The 17217-nt window shown below is 45.0% G+C and overlaps 1 protein-coding gene across 6 annotated transcripts in view; it reads right to left on the bottom strand.

The window, feature by feature from the left end:
* The window catches only part of LOC122416578 (eukaryotic translation initiation factor 4 gamma 3-like), a 63539-nt gene that overhangs the window by 34889 nt on the left and 11433 nt on the right, over positions 1–17217 (bottom strand). For 3 of the 6 annotated variants that reach the window (XR_006262133.1, XM_043429646.1, XM_043429662.1), the window contains exons 1-2: positions 3893–4154; positions 5–1937 (exon numbers count right to left, since the gene is read on the bottom strand). The exons of 2 other annotated variants lie outside the window; for them this stretch is intronic. Coding sequence is in view for 3 of the 4 variants with exons in the window: in XM_043429646.1 (XP_043285581.1) it covers positions 5–488 (484 nt within the window). In the remaining variant the exon portion in view is untranslated. Of the gene's footprint in view, positions 1–4; positions 1952–3892; positions 4155–17217 lie in introns of those variants that run through there. One more of the 6 variants, XM_043429652.1, reaches the window with a different exon arrangement.

Genomic DNA, 17217 nt, shown 5'->3' with positions numbered 1-17217 from the left:
TTACTGGCGTTAGTCGTAACGATGCGATATTGTGGGGGTGGGGCTTGTTGTTGCTGCGGTTGTTGTTGTTGTTGTTGTTGTTGTTGCTGTTGTTGTTGTTGAGCTGCTGCTTGATGTTCATTCTGTTGTTGTTGCCTTGCTTGAGCTTGCTGATGTTGGTGTTGATGTTGTTGCTGCTGTTGCTGCTGCTGCTGTTGATGTTGTTGTTGTTGCTGTTGTTGCTGCTGCTGCTGCTGCTGCTGTTGTTGATGATGCGTAATATTGATGGTAAGATGATGCTGAGCATGATTCAATTGAGTCAAATGTCCGTGAGGGCTCAACGGTGGCGGTGGCTGATGATTGTTTGGGTGGACGTGATTGTGATTAGGGTTTTGTGGATGGGGCGATAAATGGTGAGGGGCGGCACAATGTGGCAAAAGATGCATAGCGCCCACTCCAACTGCAACACCAACGGCGCCCTCTTTCGCTACGCTGTACGTCGAGACCATGCTGAATATATTTTTCCTCTCACCAATTAATCTCGCTCTCCTTTTCCTTCTGTTATATTTAAATATGAAAATTATTTGACTCTCGTGGCAGATAAGAATCGTGCGTCTGTTTTGAACGACGTTCGATCTATTTTTCAAACGATTTTTAGGCTATTTTAACTGGACGCCATTTTGTTTTTATTCTTCGTTCGTTGAGTGTTGGAACTGCTGCATTAAATTTCACGATCATATTCTCAACGGGTTGTGGCACTTGGTGGCCTTTCAGGCGATCGATTTTCTGCTTTTTTTTCTCGTTCATTCACGCCGATCCCTCTCTTTCGAGGTGCTCGCGCGCTTCTTTTTTTTTTTTTTTTTTTTTCGTTCTATTGTTGAATAAAATAGTTATGGTTGTTTTTTGGCAACGTTCACTTCTCACTTGCGTCGGTACGCTTGCAGCAACTTTTTTTCTTACTATCTCGCGATGGTTTCACACTGCTGTTGGGAGGGAGATAAGACTTTTTGGTTTCTTAGCTATTCTTGTCCGAAAATTTGGTTGTTTTACATAGTTTATCGAGGAGCAACATTCTCAGAATGTTGCTAAGTTACTCGCGTTCGCTTGTTTTTATTTGGATGCTTGATTTTTAATTTACTTTTTTTCTTATCAATTCGAGATTACGTTTATTTCTGTGGTAACGATTTTAAGAGCTATTTCGTCGTCATGATCGACGAAAGCGTTTTTGTAACTGGTAAATATCGAGGTTCGTCGATTAGCCGTTGAGGCATAAACGACCGCGTGTCTCGACGCCTCGCCACTGCTCGGAATCGATATCTCGTGGTTGCGACGGAGCCGCATTTTTTCTCCCGCTTTTATCCACGCTTGGTTCCTCTTGTACGAATTGTCGAAAAATGTTTGATTGTACTTTCGTATTGCTGCGAGTTTGATGGGGGAGGTTTTCTCTAAATTTTGTTTGCCACGCTCCTCATTTCCGAACATCCGACGACAATCGTGATCCTCGAAGCGACGATACGTTTTTTTCTGCACGGCATCGAGTCCACTTTCGGCTTTCGGATCGTTGAAAAATACTTGCTTAACGGCCAAACGGTCACCCAGAGCCGCGAAACTCGCGTCCGAACGATAAAACAAATAGAAAATTCGGGCGCACCGAGAAGCGTTGCCGTTTTATTTATCTCCTGTTTTTCGTCGACTGTCAAGTGTCGAACCACGAGGCGCGGTTTTTCCCGCACGCTTAGGGCTAGATTTACGACTCGCCCGACGCGAGCGCTACCACCGTCTTGCGCGGCGAAACAAAGAAGCTCGCGTCCGCGAGAGAAGGAAAGTGAACCCCGAACGAATCCCGCGTTCGTGTTGTTATCCTTTCTTCAGTATTATTATTATCATTGTTATTATTATCGTTTATGAAATGAAACACCACTCGTGTCCGTCCACTTGCCAATTTTTTCTGGTTAACACTGAAAAGAAAATAATTACGTTGGCGCGCGCGCGACGGAGGGAAAGAGAGAGGGAGAAAGAGCAGCGAGCAGCGTGCTTCTGGTATATTCCAAGTTTCGTTTTTACTACGGTACGACACACACATACACTCGGCGGAGGGGAGAGGGAGGATGGAAAGAAGGGGTACGTTATACATGCGCGTCCTCTTGCGCTCTCCTCTGTCTCTCTCCGTCTCATTCGTTGCCCGCAGAGATCGATATTTCAGGCTCCGTCCCGGCGTCACACTACGCTAACGTCCCTCTCACGGCGTTCCGCGTAATTCGTCATCGTTACTTTTTTCCCTACTTGATTTTCTTCACCAGTGCACACAATTTCACTAAGTAAAAAAAGGCCGAAGAAACACTCGGTTATCGGCCGAAGAAGCTTTTCACTCTCCTTGAATAACGCGATGTAGATTTTCACGTGTGTAAATAATATTCTGTTTATATGTACAAATGTAACTGCTGAAACGAATTGCAACGATTCTTGGGCTTTATGGGTTTTTGGTGGCGCAACCCGGAGGATATACACAAACCCACGCGCGCGCGCGCGCGCGCCTCTTTCTCGATATACAAGCGAAATCTCGAATACACGCGAGGAGAGCTCCCTTCCCTCCTCGTTCGTTGCTCCCTTGCTCGCTCGTCCTCGCTCTCGCGAAAACCAACACTGCAGGAAGTGGGGAGACGGAATAGAGATAGAAAATGGGGTTGAAGGGAAGGGAGGAAGCACGAGAAGCAAGGCAACAAGGGCGGGTGCGGCGAGACTTCGTACGCACCTTTTTTCATACACGGCTTCTCCCCACACTACTCGCACAAACAAATCCTCTTTGTTTAGATCACAAATTCAACAGAGGCCAAGATACCGGTTTAAAAAATCAGTCGGTAATTCTTTGGCGCCTACCAAAAGCACGTTTCATCTGATCAAATTGAGAAATTTCGGATTAACACATTTCGTCGATTTTAACCAAATTAACCCTCCAGACGAATATTCAAATAAACGTTATTCACCCTCGTTTTCTCCCGTTGAACTTCTCTCAGTGCACACGCGTATTCGCAATACGCAAATGAAAATTTAAGGAAACTGTGCGATGGAGAATTGATCGAATGAGAAATAAATACAAATAAATAAATGGCGCGTGGCGCTGCGAGAAGTCTTTCCGTCTTCTTTTCACAACATCGCGTCAATCAAGAAAGCTACTATTTAGAATTTAGCGCTTAAACTTCTATACATGTATTTATTTATTGAATAAATGCATGAGGGAATGACGGAATCCGGAACGGCGTGCGCGCCCAACTGTCTCGCGTCACGGGGCGATCGAGGTGGCGCAGTCTGCGCAGAGGGGCTTTATCTCCCGCCCCTCCGCGCCGCTCGCCTGCCCGTAGCTGCCTCACTCCCGCCGTCTCGCTTTGGGGAAACGTACAAACAACGAGCGCCGCACAATTCAACACAGCGGCGAGCACCACCACCACCACCTTCACAAATGCACCCGCGCTGCTAACTGAGAAAGGGACAGTGCACGAGATCGCGCCCAGGAGCGTATTTGACAGGCGTTGGACATTTCATCCTGCTGAGAATGGGATTCGATTGACGCTAAAATTCTTCGTTACAATGGATCGCCTATGAGAATCTATTCCGTTCTACTTTTTTCGTGTGCCCTCCCGCTTCTCGGATTCCATCGGAAATCGATTATTTTTCGGTGTTAATGGCGGAAGGCTCCTGACCAGCGCAATTTTCTTTTTTTCCCGACTCGACTCACGTGCTTCGTTTATATGTTACTTTGGACATCAAATCCGAAATACTCGCTCCCGAGTATTTCTTAACCTAACAATTTTTCGACGTTTCCAAGTATCCCCGTTTACTGTGATCTTGTTTTGGGAGGACGCGCAATTCTCCAAGGAATTTCGTCACGAGACCCGCGCCCAACTTCTCTCCTCACCGTATTTCAACGCGAACGCACGTTTCCTCCGAGACTCGTTTCGACTAACCGCCAGCACAAAAAAACACCGATCAACTGTCAGGGTCGTTGTGAACTTTCACACGCGCTTCGCGTGCACCGTCGTGCCCGTCCATTCCCGTTTATTTTTCACGAGCAAACACACGAGCATATTCCCTCAAACGAAATAAATATTACGAATAGAGCTGCTGATTTTTTCCAAGATATTCCCGACGAGTTTAACGAGATCTCTCGCCTCGGAAGTCCTTACACGACCTACGAAACGCGGCACTGCCTCTCGGCCCGCCGCCCTCTGTCAGCGGGCTTGCAGAACCAGCGAGACTCAGGGGCGTAACGAAACTCAACGAATTTTGGTTCTTTCGGCAAACACTCGCGCCGAATTCCGAACGGTCATTTTTTCCATTTTATTCTTCAATTGGGCCTTCGATTCTATCGATCCCAGCCGTTATGCTGCTCGCTACAAAAATTTCAAACCCAAACCTCGCGTCGACAATCACAAAAGACAAATTTCGCTGGAGGAGGAAAATAAATCCGTCGGAAACTTTGAGAGACGAGATTTCATGCGAGCTCGAGTGGTGTGTCACCGCGCTATCCCCAAGCCACGTTGTTCATCGAACGGATACGCGTTCGCGACGATTCCCCTTGGCATCGCGAGAGACGAGTACGTAATCGTGCAGCGATTCAATCATTTGATAAAAACCCTTTCGATCTTATCGACGATAATTTGTGTTTGCGATGTACGCGAGAACTCTCGTTCAGTTGCATAAACAAGTTTATTCGGTCTGCTCTCAGTTGGAACAGAGTCAATTTCGTGCGCTTTTTTTTTCAACCGCAGCCACGTGCAAATGCATCGCGTGAAAGTCGTACCAACCCATCAGGGCGTAACTCGACCTTGATTATTGTCACGAGCCATTTGTCTTCGACGGCTCAGCAAAACGAGGAAATAACGAGAGCTTAACTGCCACTGAAAATCATAATAATTCGAACAATTCATAGACAAATTATCTTCGCCTTTATTCCTCCGATCCCCCTGACATTCGTCGATAATCGACGTTCCAAAATTTTCCCAATCTCTCGTAGGAAGCATCATTGAAACAAAAATTCTTCACCTTTTCTTTCTACGCACATTTTTAAAAAATTACAAACTAAAGTCTCAGACAATAAAAATCGTTTTTATCCTCCGTCAATGAAAAAATTCACTCAAAATACACCGATAAGCGCATCTGCGCGTCCGCGAGCCCCGTCGTCTAACGACGCTGAAGTTTGCAAGGCTGGAGTCCAACGAAATGAACGAAAATTTCGAATTCGACAGAGAACGAAATTGGAGATTTGCTGGAATTGAATTCGAGTTTTTTCACCTCATTTAGTTGGAGTCGAACGTTGCGAACTTCAGCGTCACGTCGTCCACCAAATCACCGATTCCAAAGAACCGATGAACCCGACATCCCGTGGCTACGCCCAAATTCTTTCAAAATCCTAAGAAATAAATTGCTGCCCAATCCAACGAAGGACGATCCCGTGGCCGGTACGTCACCGGACAACCGAGAGGTACACAAAAACAGGAGCCGGGAGTCCGAACACGGGGTAATCCGTCATCGGTGGAAGGTTGATGGCCAACGTCGATGAGACGGCGCGCCGGATTTAATCCCGCGCGTCTCCCAGGTACGCTGACATCGCGAGGGCAGAAGAAGAGTCAGGTTGGGTGCACGGGCTAACCCAGTTTTCATCGTTGCAACGGGACCGAAGGGTGGCCGGAGGGATGGGCAAGAGCGATCGGCAGGGAGGGGGGTGCTGCAGAGTGTCGTAGTATTCCGTGCAGCGAGCGTATAGTTATAGCAGCAAAATGCTGTACAGAGATACGCTCGTACGATCGATAACTATATGCGATCTTTCGTGGTACGAGAACACGGCACAGCCCACAACCTAGTTTCTCGCTCATCTAGGATAGGTGGATGGTCGGTGGTGCACCACGCGGTGCAGGGCGCACCGGAGATACGTTCGGGAGAAGGAGAGCAGACGCGAAGGGCAGGGGGGACGTCGAGGTCGTATGACCCACTTCGAGGTTTCGTGCTCGCATTGCTTTTTCTGTGTCGTGGTGGAAGAAGCGCGGGGGAGATAAAAATGAATGAAAAATGCGGCAGGGACTTCTCGAGCAGATGAGGAGCCGCGATGCGGCATGTTTTTCGAAGCAGCTTTATTCGGCTTTGGTGAGTCCTGTTTTTTTTTAATGAAAACTCGACGTCGCGCGGGCAACAAGCGACAGGAATTACGACGACGCTTCGGCCGAGGGGCGGGCACTCGGGAGGTGTGCGCATCTGTGAAACTTATTCGACGCGGCAGACACTCTTATAACCTCGGGCAACCTTCGACCGGCGCGAGCAGACGTCGAGGCCCAAACATTCTTTGGCGAACAGAGGCGACGCACAGATCGAATTGAAAGACGCTGAAAACTTGCATGGGCATTCGCAGGAGAAACGGAGATGTCAAATCGCGCGGGGGGGGACGAATATTTTGCTTTGCGACGGGAAACCGTATTTCGGGACGACGCTGAAGTTTCCAACGTTGGAGTCCAACGAAATGAACGAAAAAAACGTTTGTAATTCACCAATTTTTTATTTCACGAATCGTTGGTGCAGCTTGAAAAACTACGAATCGCAAATTTGGCAGGGAACAAAATAGGAGAATTACTGGAATTATTGGAGAGTTTTTTTCGATCATTTCGTTGGACTCCAACGTTGGAAACTTCAGCGTCATTATTTCGGGCACGATTTTCTCATGGGCGTGACCCCCAAAATTACTATTACGAACATTTTTCTCACATTTTTTCGTACTCCAGTGACTTCTCGTTTGAACTTGGAGGTTCGAAGCATTAAAAAGCTTGCAACAGTCTCCTCACTCGACTCGAGCGTCGAGACGAATTTCGAAGCGCACTTTCTACGCGGCTGCGGCTCTCATGATCGAGGGGCCTCGAGGGAGGACGGTACTCGGGTGGGTGACATTTCTTGACGTTCCCAAATCCACGGAATCGAAAGCTCCTCCAAAATCATTCCGATTTACGAAGCGATTTTAAGGGAGCTGATAAAACGATTAATGCGGGCGACGTGAGAAAATGAGGCGGAAAGATATTCAGGAATCGTATCAGGAACGGTAAACGTCTTCGTGCGCGCAGGGGAATCGAAAGGTCGTGAGCGGTTTGCCGAGGTTCCGGTGCAGGAGCACGAGCACCGAGTGCAACAGCTCCGCGGCTGGCCTTGAACATCGTATATATGTAAACAATCCATTAAACCGTGTACGTGTATAGAGAGCGCGGTAGAGTTGGCCTCGTGCACTGGATTCGTTATTTCTGCCCAGTGGAGTCGAAACTCAAATGGCAGTTGAGAAAAGGTGTTTTAAGAGGATTGAAATTCCGATCGGAACTCTAACCGAACGAAGGTTTCGTCGAATCCTCGATTATTCCGATTCCAAAGGTTCGCGATTGAGTACGAAAAATAAATTTTCAAAAAAAAAATTTTCCACGTCGTCAAAACGTAAAGCGAATCGAGCCACGGTAAAATTTCTCGTTAGCAGCTCCGGGATTCGGCGGGGAGAACTCAGAGCGGTGACCTTGAAGAGGGAAGGAGAAAGCAGACGCACGCACACGAGCGCCGCTCGAGCGATCATCGTCTCTCCCGTCCAGCAGAGACGCTGCTAAGAAGCATTAAGCGGGGTCTACGGTCGCGTCAGGACCCCGCACGACTACCCTTTGTGTACCGGGGTATACGACCCGAGCACATCGCCCTCTATCTTCCTCTTTCTTTATTCCGGGCCTCTCCTTCGACAGAAAAGCCCAAGGAGCTGTAGATACGTGTGGCAACGGAAAAAGCTCCGTCTGCGTCGACCACTTTTCGTCGTTCACCTTGCCCCTTCCCGGTGATTCGAGCACGGAATATGTCATGGCGACATCGTTGCGGACAAATGATCCGATTGAGCATTCGTTCCCTTATTTTACGTTGCAAAAGTTAATTGAAAGATTTTCATTCAACTTTGAATTTCGACCGATTCCTCTGTCGAGTTGAACTAAAATTTAGACAAATTTTCACGAAAACGACGCACTCAAATTTCCCGTCGAAATGCGAGTCTGGGACGAAAAAACTTCACGCCGAGAGCGAGTTCCGACTCTGACCGAGGCCGAGGTCCGCTTGGTAAAAGCCAATCGAATTTCGCTTCAAAATCCAGATTCATTGATCGTGTTGTAGGGGGAAAAAAAAACAATTTTTCAGAGCGAGGGCCTCACCGAGAAAAATGGGCAAGCTGCGAGGATGAAAGAAATAAAAGTAACAATGAAAAATGAGTCGAAAAGCCGCGACAGCATCCAACAGGAGAGGGGGGGGGGGGGGGGGGGCCGAAAGTGTAAACGAAAGACGAACGGATCGATATTTACCGGCCTTCCCACCACTCGACCAGCCGCACGACGTATCGGGCCAATGACCTACAGCGTTACCCTGGGACGACTCAGTCTCGTCTTCGTCGTCTCTCGCGTACACACACAGACAGACGTTTTTCGTCGTAGGAAGAAGAAACGATTCTCTCCCGCCGGCGGTATTTCGTTTTCCTTATTACTATGGGCGAACGTCTATGCGAAACGAAGAAACCGAGGGCGAGTCTCCCCCGACAGTCTCCAACTTTCCTCTTTCCCTTTTCTCCCCTTCCGCGCCGCCTGGCGCTGTTTTTTTTGCGGTTTAGTCTAGCGAGCCTCATGGGGAATCGCTGATCGCTTTCCCCACAAATTCCTCACGAAATAACGTCTAAATCAGTCTCGCCGAGAGGAAAAAACGAAGCAGCGACGAAACATGCTTCCTCGAGCACTTTCTCTCTCTCTCGCTCTCAAGAGTCCAAAGAATTTTTAGAAAAAGCATTCCGAAAGAGCCACAAGAATTCCGAGCTTTTTACTTCCCAAAGTAATCAGATGTTAAAAGACTTTTATAAAAAGAAGCCTCCAAACGAGTTTTAAATAGTTTCAGCGTCCCTTTTCAAACACTTTTTCAAGTCTCGTCCCATCCGATCGTCACGATCGTCCCACGTGGAATGATAATCGACGAATACCGACATTGCTGTCCGGGGCGAAAACCGCGTCAACGGGCTTCTTCGTCGCTACTTTTTTCCCTCGTGCTAATTATTCGATTTGGAAAAAAATCCTCAAACATTTGACTCTAAACGGGACAAAAGTATTAACGACGAAATGTGTAGCTCGAATGTGACAATTATCGAGAATTTTTCGCCTATTTTTATCTCAGTTCTGCCCCACGCTCCCGTATCATCGAGCAAGCCAAGTCTGGTGAATGAAAGTGATGACGTGTCACAGGCCGTCGTAGCTGCACGAGCCTCCTCTCTCGGTTATTATATGTGCAGCGTACAAATATAGTCGAAACACAATCGCTCGAGATCGCGCGTCGACGAACGAGAGCAAAAGGAATAAAAGAACATCAGAGACACACTTGAGCGGACACTTGAGAAACTCGTTCAACGAGTACATTTTTCTCGCGCTGTCGATAAGACGATTTCTGCATCATCCACATCACGCCAATTACCCTCCGATTTGTACGCCTCCAATTCTCAGTTGGCAAAGGAAAAACGTTTCGATGTTTTTGACGCGAGCACTCGACACGCGTCCGTGTCTCTCCTGTTCGCTCATAAAAATTCGTATCGATACGTGGATCGAGGACGAATCGAGTCGAAATTTCAAACTCTGCTCATTTTCGGAGAAATTTTTCTCCAAGATTTTTCAACTCGGATCGGACTCTTCGAACCCACCGACGCGGACCTCGAGACTTTTTTGCCTCGAATATTATTCACGCTGTAGGAGGAAAAAGTGTTCGGTGCCTCTGCCGGGTTCATGACCGTTCGAGATCGATGTTCTTCGTGACTTTCAAAAATTCAGCAACTTCGCGTCAAACATGATTTCGTTTTTTTTTCGTATTTTCTCTGCGCGTTAATAACTCTGTCGTTGATGCAATTGTTTCTAAATATTTTTTCGTTGACGCGTTCGGTCTAAGCGCGGTGAGAATCGAGATTGATCGAGAAAAAGCAAGCTTCGAGTGGAATGTTGTGATGTTTTGAGGAAAGCGCTATGAAGAAATAGCAACAGAACGGGAGTGCTGTATACACAGAGGGGGTTACAAATCTACCGACGATTCGCAAGAGCCGTAAGTAGTGCTGGGTAAGCGAGGTTGCTTTGCTAGCTGGGAAATGAGGCCAAGGCGGAAGTCGCCAATTCTACTGACCGACCTGTTAACATCCGCGCCCGATCACTCTCGGTTCTTTACTTATTTCCTTTTATTCGTTACGTCCAAATGACAAACAACAACATTCAAGGGAGCTCCAACTTTTTGGATCTTGTCCAAAAAATCTTACTCGAGTCAAAATCGAACGAACGAATTCGAACGTTTTTTATTATCACATTTCGTCGAGTGCCAGAAATATTTGGATAACGAAAAATCCGCCAATATTTTAAAACCTTTTCGATCGCTCGATCAATTCACACGCGAAGTTTCATCAAAGCTCATATTTTTCAAAAAAACCATTTCAAACTCTCGAGTCGTCTCGAAATCAAAATTCTGTTTCAACGTGACAACGTCAAAAATGCAGCTGCCACGAAGCCTAACGTCTTGCTTCACTGATTCAACAGCACGGTAATTATTGAAAAACTCTTCGAATAATGAACGAGTTACGGCTGCATGTGCGCAGAGTTACAGAGCCATTGGAACATTCCACGTCCATGCTATCGATATAGAAATACAGGAGCCTCGGGGGTTGTGTTCCTGCTGCTTTCACTTGAGCCAACTTTTGCATATCCTGCAATTCTCGTTTAATGTTAATGCATACCGGTTGAGTGTTTTTCAATCATTTTTCCAAGCATGTGTGGGCAATCTTCGATGAATTTTGAGCTTCCCGAGCGAATGCTTTTTCTCAGTCTCCGAATTTCGGTTTGTATGTTTATCCTCAAAGTTACGAAACTTTCTTGATTTCGAGTGGGAACTTCGAACAGAGAAATCTTGGTGACTATTCTGAGGGAGCAGCCAGAATGAGGCGATTTTTTTGTTCGGGCAGTAAATTTTCTCGTCTTTTGGTGCAAAGGCCCCGGAATTACTGCTCGGATTTCCTGAGAAAATTCGTTGACTCCGAAGCTTCGAGCGATCGAAACCCTGCCGCAAATCGTCGTTTATCATTTCTGTGGCAAAACGCATCGATAATTTACCATTGAAATTACAATAAGCGAGATCCAGTTGCAAAATGAGCTTTCGTCTCTCACTCTCCCTCGAGCGTACACCCCGCCCACGAGAATATGAGAAATGACTGAGGACGCGGCGTACACACGAAGAAATAGCATAATCGTACACCGAGACAAACGCGTATAAAAGGTGAAAGATGAGACGACGAAGCGCGACGAAGAGAGTGGGTGAGAAAGGAAGAAAAATGCGCTGTTTTACGTGACGATAGTCATGTTCGGGCTAAGTACACGATACACGAGACTGTATTACGGATTAAGGTGCACCGACTGTGGAATTCCTAACGGTACTTAATACACTCAGCCAAGTTTCTTGAATGATCCTCTCGCGTGTTCCCTCCGCCGTTCGTTTATCCTCAACTACGGTAAATATCAGGAGGATCGTTGGCTCGCTATTTTTTTGTTTGTTATCGAGTATTTCGACGGAAAAAATATCACTTTTTTAATCGTCGACGCTCGGCGTGTCTCGTGACATTTCTGAATGCGGCTCCAAAAATTTGAAATCAATTCGTCCATTTTCTGGATCCCGATAATCCCAAGATTTGGTTGAAAAATTTTTTTTATTGCACTATTTGCAGTAGCGAGTACTCCAGTAACATCGTTCTCGAACGAGTTAATTTCCAGAGCTTCGAAATCGTTGAAATCCGATCCAAGGTAGGGCGTGAATTTCATAAATTCTCCGTATTTTACGGGTGTCTAAATTGCATCGATTTTTACTTCCTAATTAAAGATATTATAACTCTAAATCGATGTCAGAGTTATTAATTCGGAATTTTAATAAATTTTTTTAACTTATCTTTTGGCGAATGATATTACAAGCCGTTAATTAATCGGGGATTCATCACTATGACCGAACCCCAAATTTCATTCGTCCCTGGCGTAAATACTGTAGTTTTTTTATGCGAAAAATCGCACTGGAGAGCGCAAAGGGAAAACACAATGGGAAATGGATCAAGAAATAAAAAGTACTAATATAAAGACAGAAGGCTATGACGGGAATGGCCCAAGCCAGGAGGAACAAAATGCCGAAATAAGCAAATGTGAGGTTGCACGAGTGCTCGTTACCAATTTCGTTCAATCCTTGACGCAATATATCTTTATTACTAGTGAGATAATCGTCTCGAATTTTTTCCCAGGCCTTCATTATACACCTCATTGTTATTTTGTACGTTTTTCATAAACTTCGTAAGACGTTCATTCGTTATATGCAAAAATAAACGATTTTTTAAGCGTGTCCCTATGACTTTGTGTGTTTTTCTTCATATTTAAGGAGTTTCGGTACAGAAGTCTAAATATTAAGAAATTGATCAAATTTGGTGATAATGTTCTTCAACATCAAGTGCAAAAACACCAAATTTTCTTTTACTTAGTTATCGAGTAATTACGCATTAAGGAGTTTCGGTACAGAAGTCAAAATGTTAAGAAATTGATCAAATTTGGTGATAATGTTCTTCAACATCAAGTGCGAAAACTCAATTTTTTTCAAAATTTTCTTCTACTTAGTTATCGAGTAATTACACATTAAAGCAGATTTCTCATGCCCGGAATGTATACCTATATATATGGAAACGCTATGCTTATACACGTAAACTTTAGTGATCAATTACTCGATAACTGTGTAGAAGAAAAATCTTAAAAAATTTGTGTCGTCAAATTTGGCACTAAAGAATATGTTCACCAAATTTTATAAAATTCTGAACTTTTTGAATTTTTTTAGCATGGATTAGCATGTCAACATTGTATCGCCTGTACCGAAACTCCTTAAAGCCAATTTCTTATGCCCGGAATGTATACCTATATATATATGGAAACGCTATGTTTATACACGTGAACTTTAGTGATCAATTACTCGATAACTGTGTAGAAGAAAAATCTTAAAAAATTTGTATTGTCAAATTTGGCACTAAAGAATATGTTGACCAAATTTGATAAAATTCTGAACTTTTTGAAATTTTTTATGTTTTTAGCATGGTTTAGCATGGCAACATTGTATTGCCTGTATCGAAACTCCTTAAGGAGGGTGGATCGCGACGATACAATGTTGCCATGCTAAACCATGTTAAAAATATTAAGAATTTCATAAAATTTGATAAATGTATTCTTTAAAAATATATAAGACAATATAATTTTTTTTTAGATTTTTCTACCACATAGCTCTCGAGTATAATTGAACACTAAAGTTCACGTGTATGAGCATATAGAGTTTATCATATATATATATACAGTTATACATCTCATGCATAATAACTTCGATTTAACGCTCAATTATGCAATAGCCATGTGGTAAAAAAATTTGAAAAAAATTCCATTTGTATATTTGATCCCAAAGAATTTCATCACCAAATATTATCAAATTCTGATTATTTTGATTTCGTGATCCACCCTCCTTAAGCACGTTTATCTCAATAACCAATAAGACGACCCCTTAAAAATTCGATGTGCGTGTCAATCGACTGCCTATTTAAATTCTGTGTAAATTTCAAGACTTTCTTAAGAAAATGGTTTCTTGGATGAATTACCTTAGATTTCATACCGCCTGACTTTGAACCGAATTTTAGTGCATCGGATGTGATTTCCGTGCTGTTGAAACAGAGGACCAAAAGACTGGGACAAGTGTCTGTAATCGGGAGTGTGAAAAAGCAACGGTGAGTCGACCGAATTGTATAAAACAGAAAACCCGGTTTACCTCAATGAGCACCGTCGTCTTTTTTACTCGAATCGGCACCAAGTGCGCACGTGATAAATGTCACAATGCACGCACGCACTTGGCACAAACGCTATTCCTCGATTTATTATTCGCGATTCCACTTTGATATTTCAGTGTAGTTTTATCTCAGTCACTGCGAGATACGACGCTCGCAGCGATGCCCAACATTTTCGATCCTGTCGGAGCAGTAAGTAGCGTTCTACGAATCTGTTGAATTGGTTTTTTCTATAAATCAACGTTTCTTTGCGAAATGCCCACACGACAAACTTCGATTATCAATTTTTTCTCTTCCCTCGGTCTCCGATAAAAAACTGACAATTCTTTCATTCGAATTCTGGCAGCATTCGCTGAAATCCAATCTACTCAAAATGTATTGCAAGCTCCAAGCCAGCCGGTAAACTGCATATCTTCGGACACTGGATTCTTGCTCGAACGAACGGAAAAATCGAGCTGCGAGTGTCGAAATTTTATATTATTTATTCTTCAAATAACTGCGTCTCCGCGAAAAATCTTCGTTAATAATTTTTTTTAGATTCTCCACGCCGGACACAAGAACAAATTCGCAGCTGGAATTTATTGAAAGGAAAATCCAGCACGTGAAATGGAAAAAATCGAAGTCGAAGCCGGAATTTCCAAGCCGCACATTGCTTCGTTGCTAGAAGTTGATCGAAGGCGACCCAAAAATCTATGATTTTTCCCAAAATTATGTGGGATTCAACTACTTTTTATGATCCCTGCGTTTCGGGAACGCAGAAAATGAAGATCAAAAGAGAGTTTAAGTACGAGTGAGAAATTTACGATCCGAATAACGGCGCTACGGTGAATCCTCCGGTTAATTAACGTTGCAGTCGCTTAGTGGTTAACTAATTGGGGAATAGTATACGCAGTGGTGAGTGCACGAGGATAGAAGCTGTAGGAGAAAACGAGAGGATCGAGCAGAATTGATGACTGTGAAGCTGGATTTTTTTCCATACGTTTTTTCCCCCCGCATGACTGTGGCAGCCACAAGCGAATGTGTTAACGCGCCACGTTCAATATGAGAAGTCCCTGCGAAGACGTCACGCCATTTGTACACTAATTGGTGGAGCTAATTTTTCAAACGGTCAGTCCGTAACGAAAAAGATGGCGTACACACACGTGCAGGATTCGAAAATGAATGGGTTCGCGTCTCGTCACAAAAGTTACGGAGCGTTAATGAAAACAGAGCTTTGATAATTTTCAATAAAAACGGAGAAAAGTTTAGCGGTGAATTCGAACCCTGCTGGCTTATTATTTCCCATCGTTAGTTCAGTCCGCTTTTTTTTAGGCGACTCGTTAGCAGCTCGTTACGGAAACACCGATTGGAGGAAGTTGACGTGAATTTATTTGCTCGAGAAGAATTAGGACAGCGAATCGACGCGTTCGGAGCAGGATTCGGTGAACAATTATTTCTCGAATTAATCGGTAATCAATCATCCCCAACCGTTTGTCACGCTCGCAGCTCGGCCGTGACGAATCGCTCCGAAGATATAACAGCGAGAGAAAACCGCCGAGGAAAGCTGCTTTTTTTCTGAACAAACGAAAGATTGAATAATCTCAGATTCCCCGAGAACGAGCGTCCCGGCAACACTGGAAAAAGCTGCTCGGGCGGAGTGCTGCCAAGAATCAAGAGTGAAAAAGCGATCGAATGCTCGCCGCGATTCGTGAGCGTTGAAAAGGAACGAGAATTTTTCCACGCTTTCATACTCGAGCTTCGATTTTCCTTTTTTTGCTCTCCTCGTCATTATTTCACCGTCATCATTATCGGACGAAGGGCAAACGAGAAAAGTCATTTTTCCGGTCACAATTCTTCGGGATTTTGATCGCGTGATCGTCGGAAACTTGGCGAGTTGGAGAGCGACAATTTTTCAGTGTCACATTCATTGAAACTTCGACGTTGCGAAACGCGATTCGTTGCTAATGACAACATTTTTACGACGCTGAAGTTTGCAACGTTGGAGTTCAACGAAATGAACGAAAAAAATATTTATAATTCATTATTTTTTTATTTCACGAATTATTGTTGTGGCTTGAAATATGACGAATTGGAAATTCGGCAGGGAACAAAATTGGAGATTTACTGGAATTATTTGAGAATTTTTTTAGACCATTTCGTTGGACTCCAACGTTGGAAACTTCAGCGTCGTACATTTTTTAGCAAATTAGAGCAGTCGGAAATGATGTCTACGGTGAGGGAGGCCTCGACACTGGAACTTCCTTCTCACCACGGATCGAGCTATTCCAAAACGATTCCACCAAGTTTTCCTTAACGAGGCAATCGTACGATTGTCAGTTCCTCTGTCCGGCACGAGAGCCTCTGAAAAATGAGACTTTCGAACGAGAATGAGTAGAAACCACTTGTCCGGGATGCTCGGCACTAAAATCATCGGATTTTCAACAAAAACGTGCGGATCAGAATAGACGGCGATAGAAAAACCGTACAATCCAGTGAGAACAAGTCAACCCGAGTGGTGAGAGATCGAGCCTCAGAAGCCAACGTTCCTTCTCCTCGATCCGATTAGATTGGCAAGGAATCTCAAGTCTTTTCCTGCGAAAATGAGTTTCTCGTATACGAGCACGGTCGTCCGGGTTCGTTTTCGCCGTATTCGGTCCGCAGGCCTTGGGGGAGCGCGAGCGTACGCGGAAAATTCTCTCCAATTTCGACCCATCATTTTATTTCTCTCCTTCCCCGGACCCGAACTTCTCAGCTCTTTCCAACTTTTTCCCGCCCCTTCCCTTCTGCCCCCCTCGTCGAATCCTCTTCTCTTCACTGGATCGTTGCATCGTCGGATGCCGAGGAAAAAAAGCTTGGAAACAATAGAACCGAAGAAGTTGACAAGATCGAGAATCGGGGGAGCGAATGGAGCGGCAGCCAGCTCGCTCGGGGGGGAGGTGAGAGGCTCAAGTCGAGCGTATCGTAACCGTAAACCCGTCGTCCGAAGCGAGCAAGTGAAGTACGGTTATAGTTTCTCCCCGGATGTAAGCTGGCCTCCTTCTTCTCCGGGAACGTCGTCGCGAGCGCAACAGACTTTCAACACCGCGATTTGCGAGAGGGAGAGAGCGGATCTGCGACGACGACGGCCTTGTCCGGAATGCACGCACCGAGTGATACACGAGTCGCGGATTTTCCGTCGCCGATTCCTCGCGCACGACTTTATTCACGGCCATTCGTGGAAAAAAGCTCGTAAACTCGAGCCCCGGGACGATCGGGGAATTTGGAAGGATCCTTCTGCTCGGAGCGACGAATTTTTGTTCTCGCCTTCAACACGAATGTTTTTCGATTCGTCGCTGAAGGGTCATATTCCACCCTTTTGGACG

Source organism: Venturia canescens, chromosome 1 (genome assembly GCF_019457755.1).
Source record: "Venturia canescens isolate UGA chromosome 1, ASM1945775v1, whole genome shotgun sequence".
Classification (NCBI taxonomy): domain Eukaryota; kingdom Metazoa; phylum Arthropoda; class Insecta; order Hymenoptera; family Ichneumonidae; genus Venturia; species Venturia canescens.
This window is presented reverse-complemented; position numbering and strand designations above follow the sequence as displayed.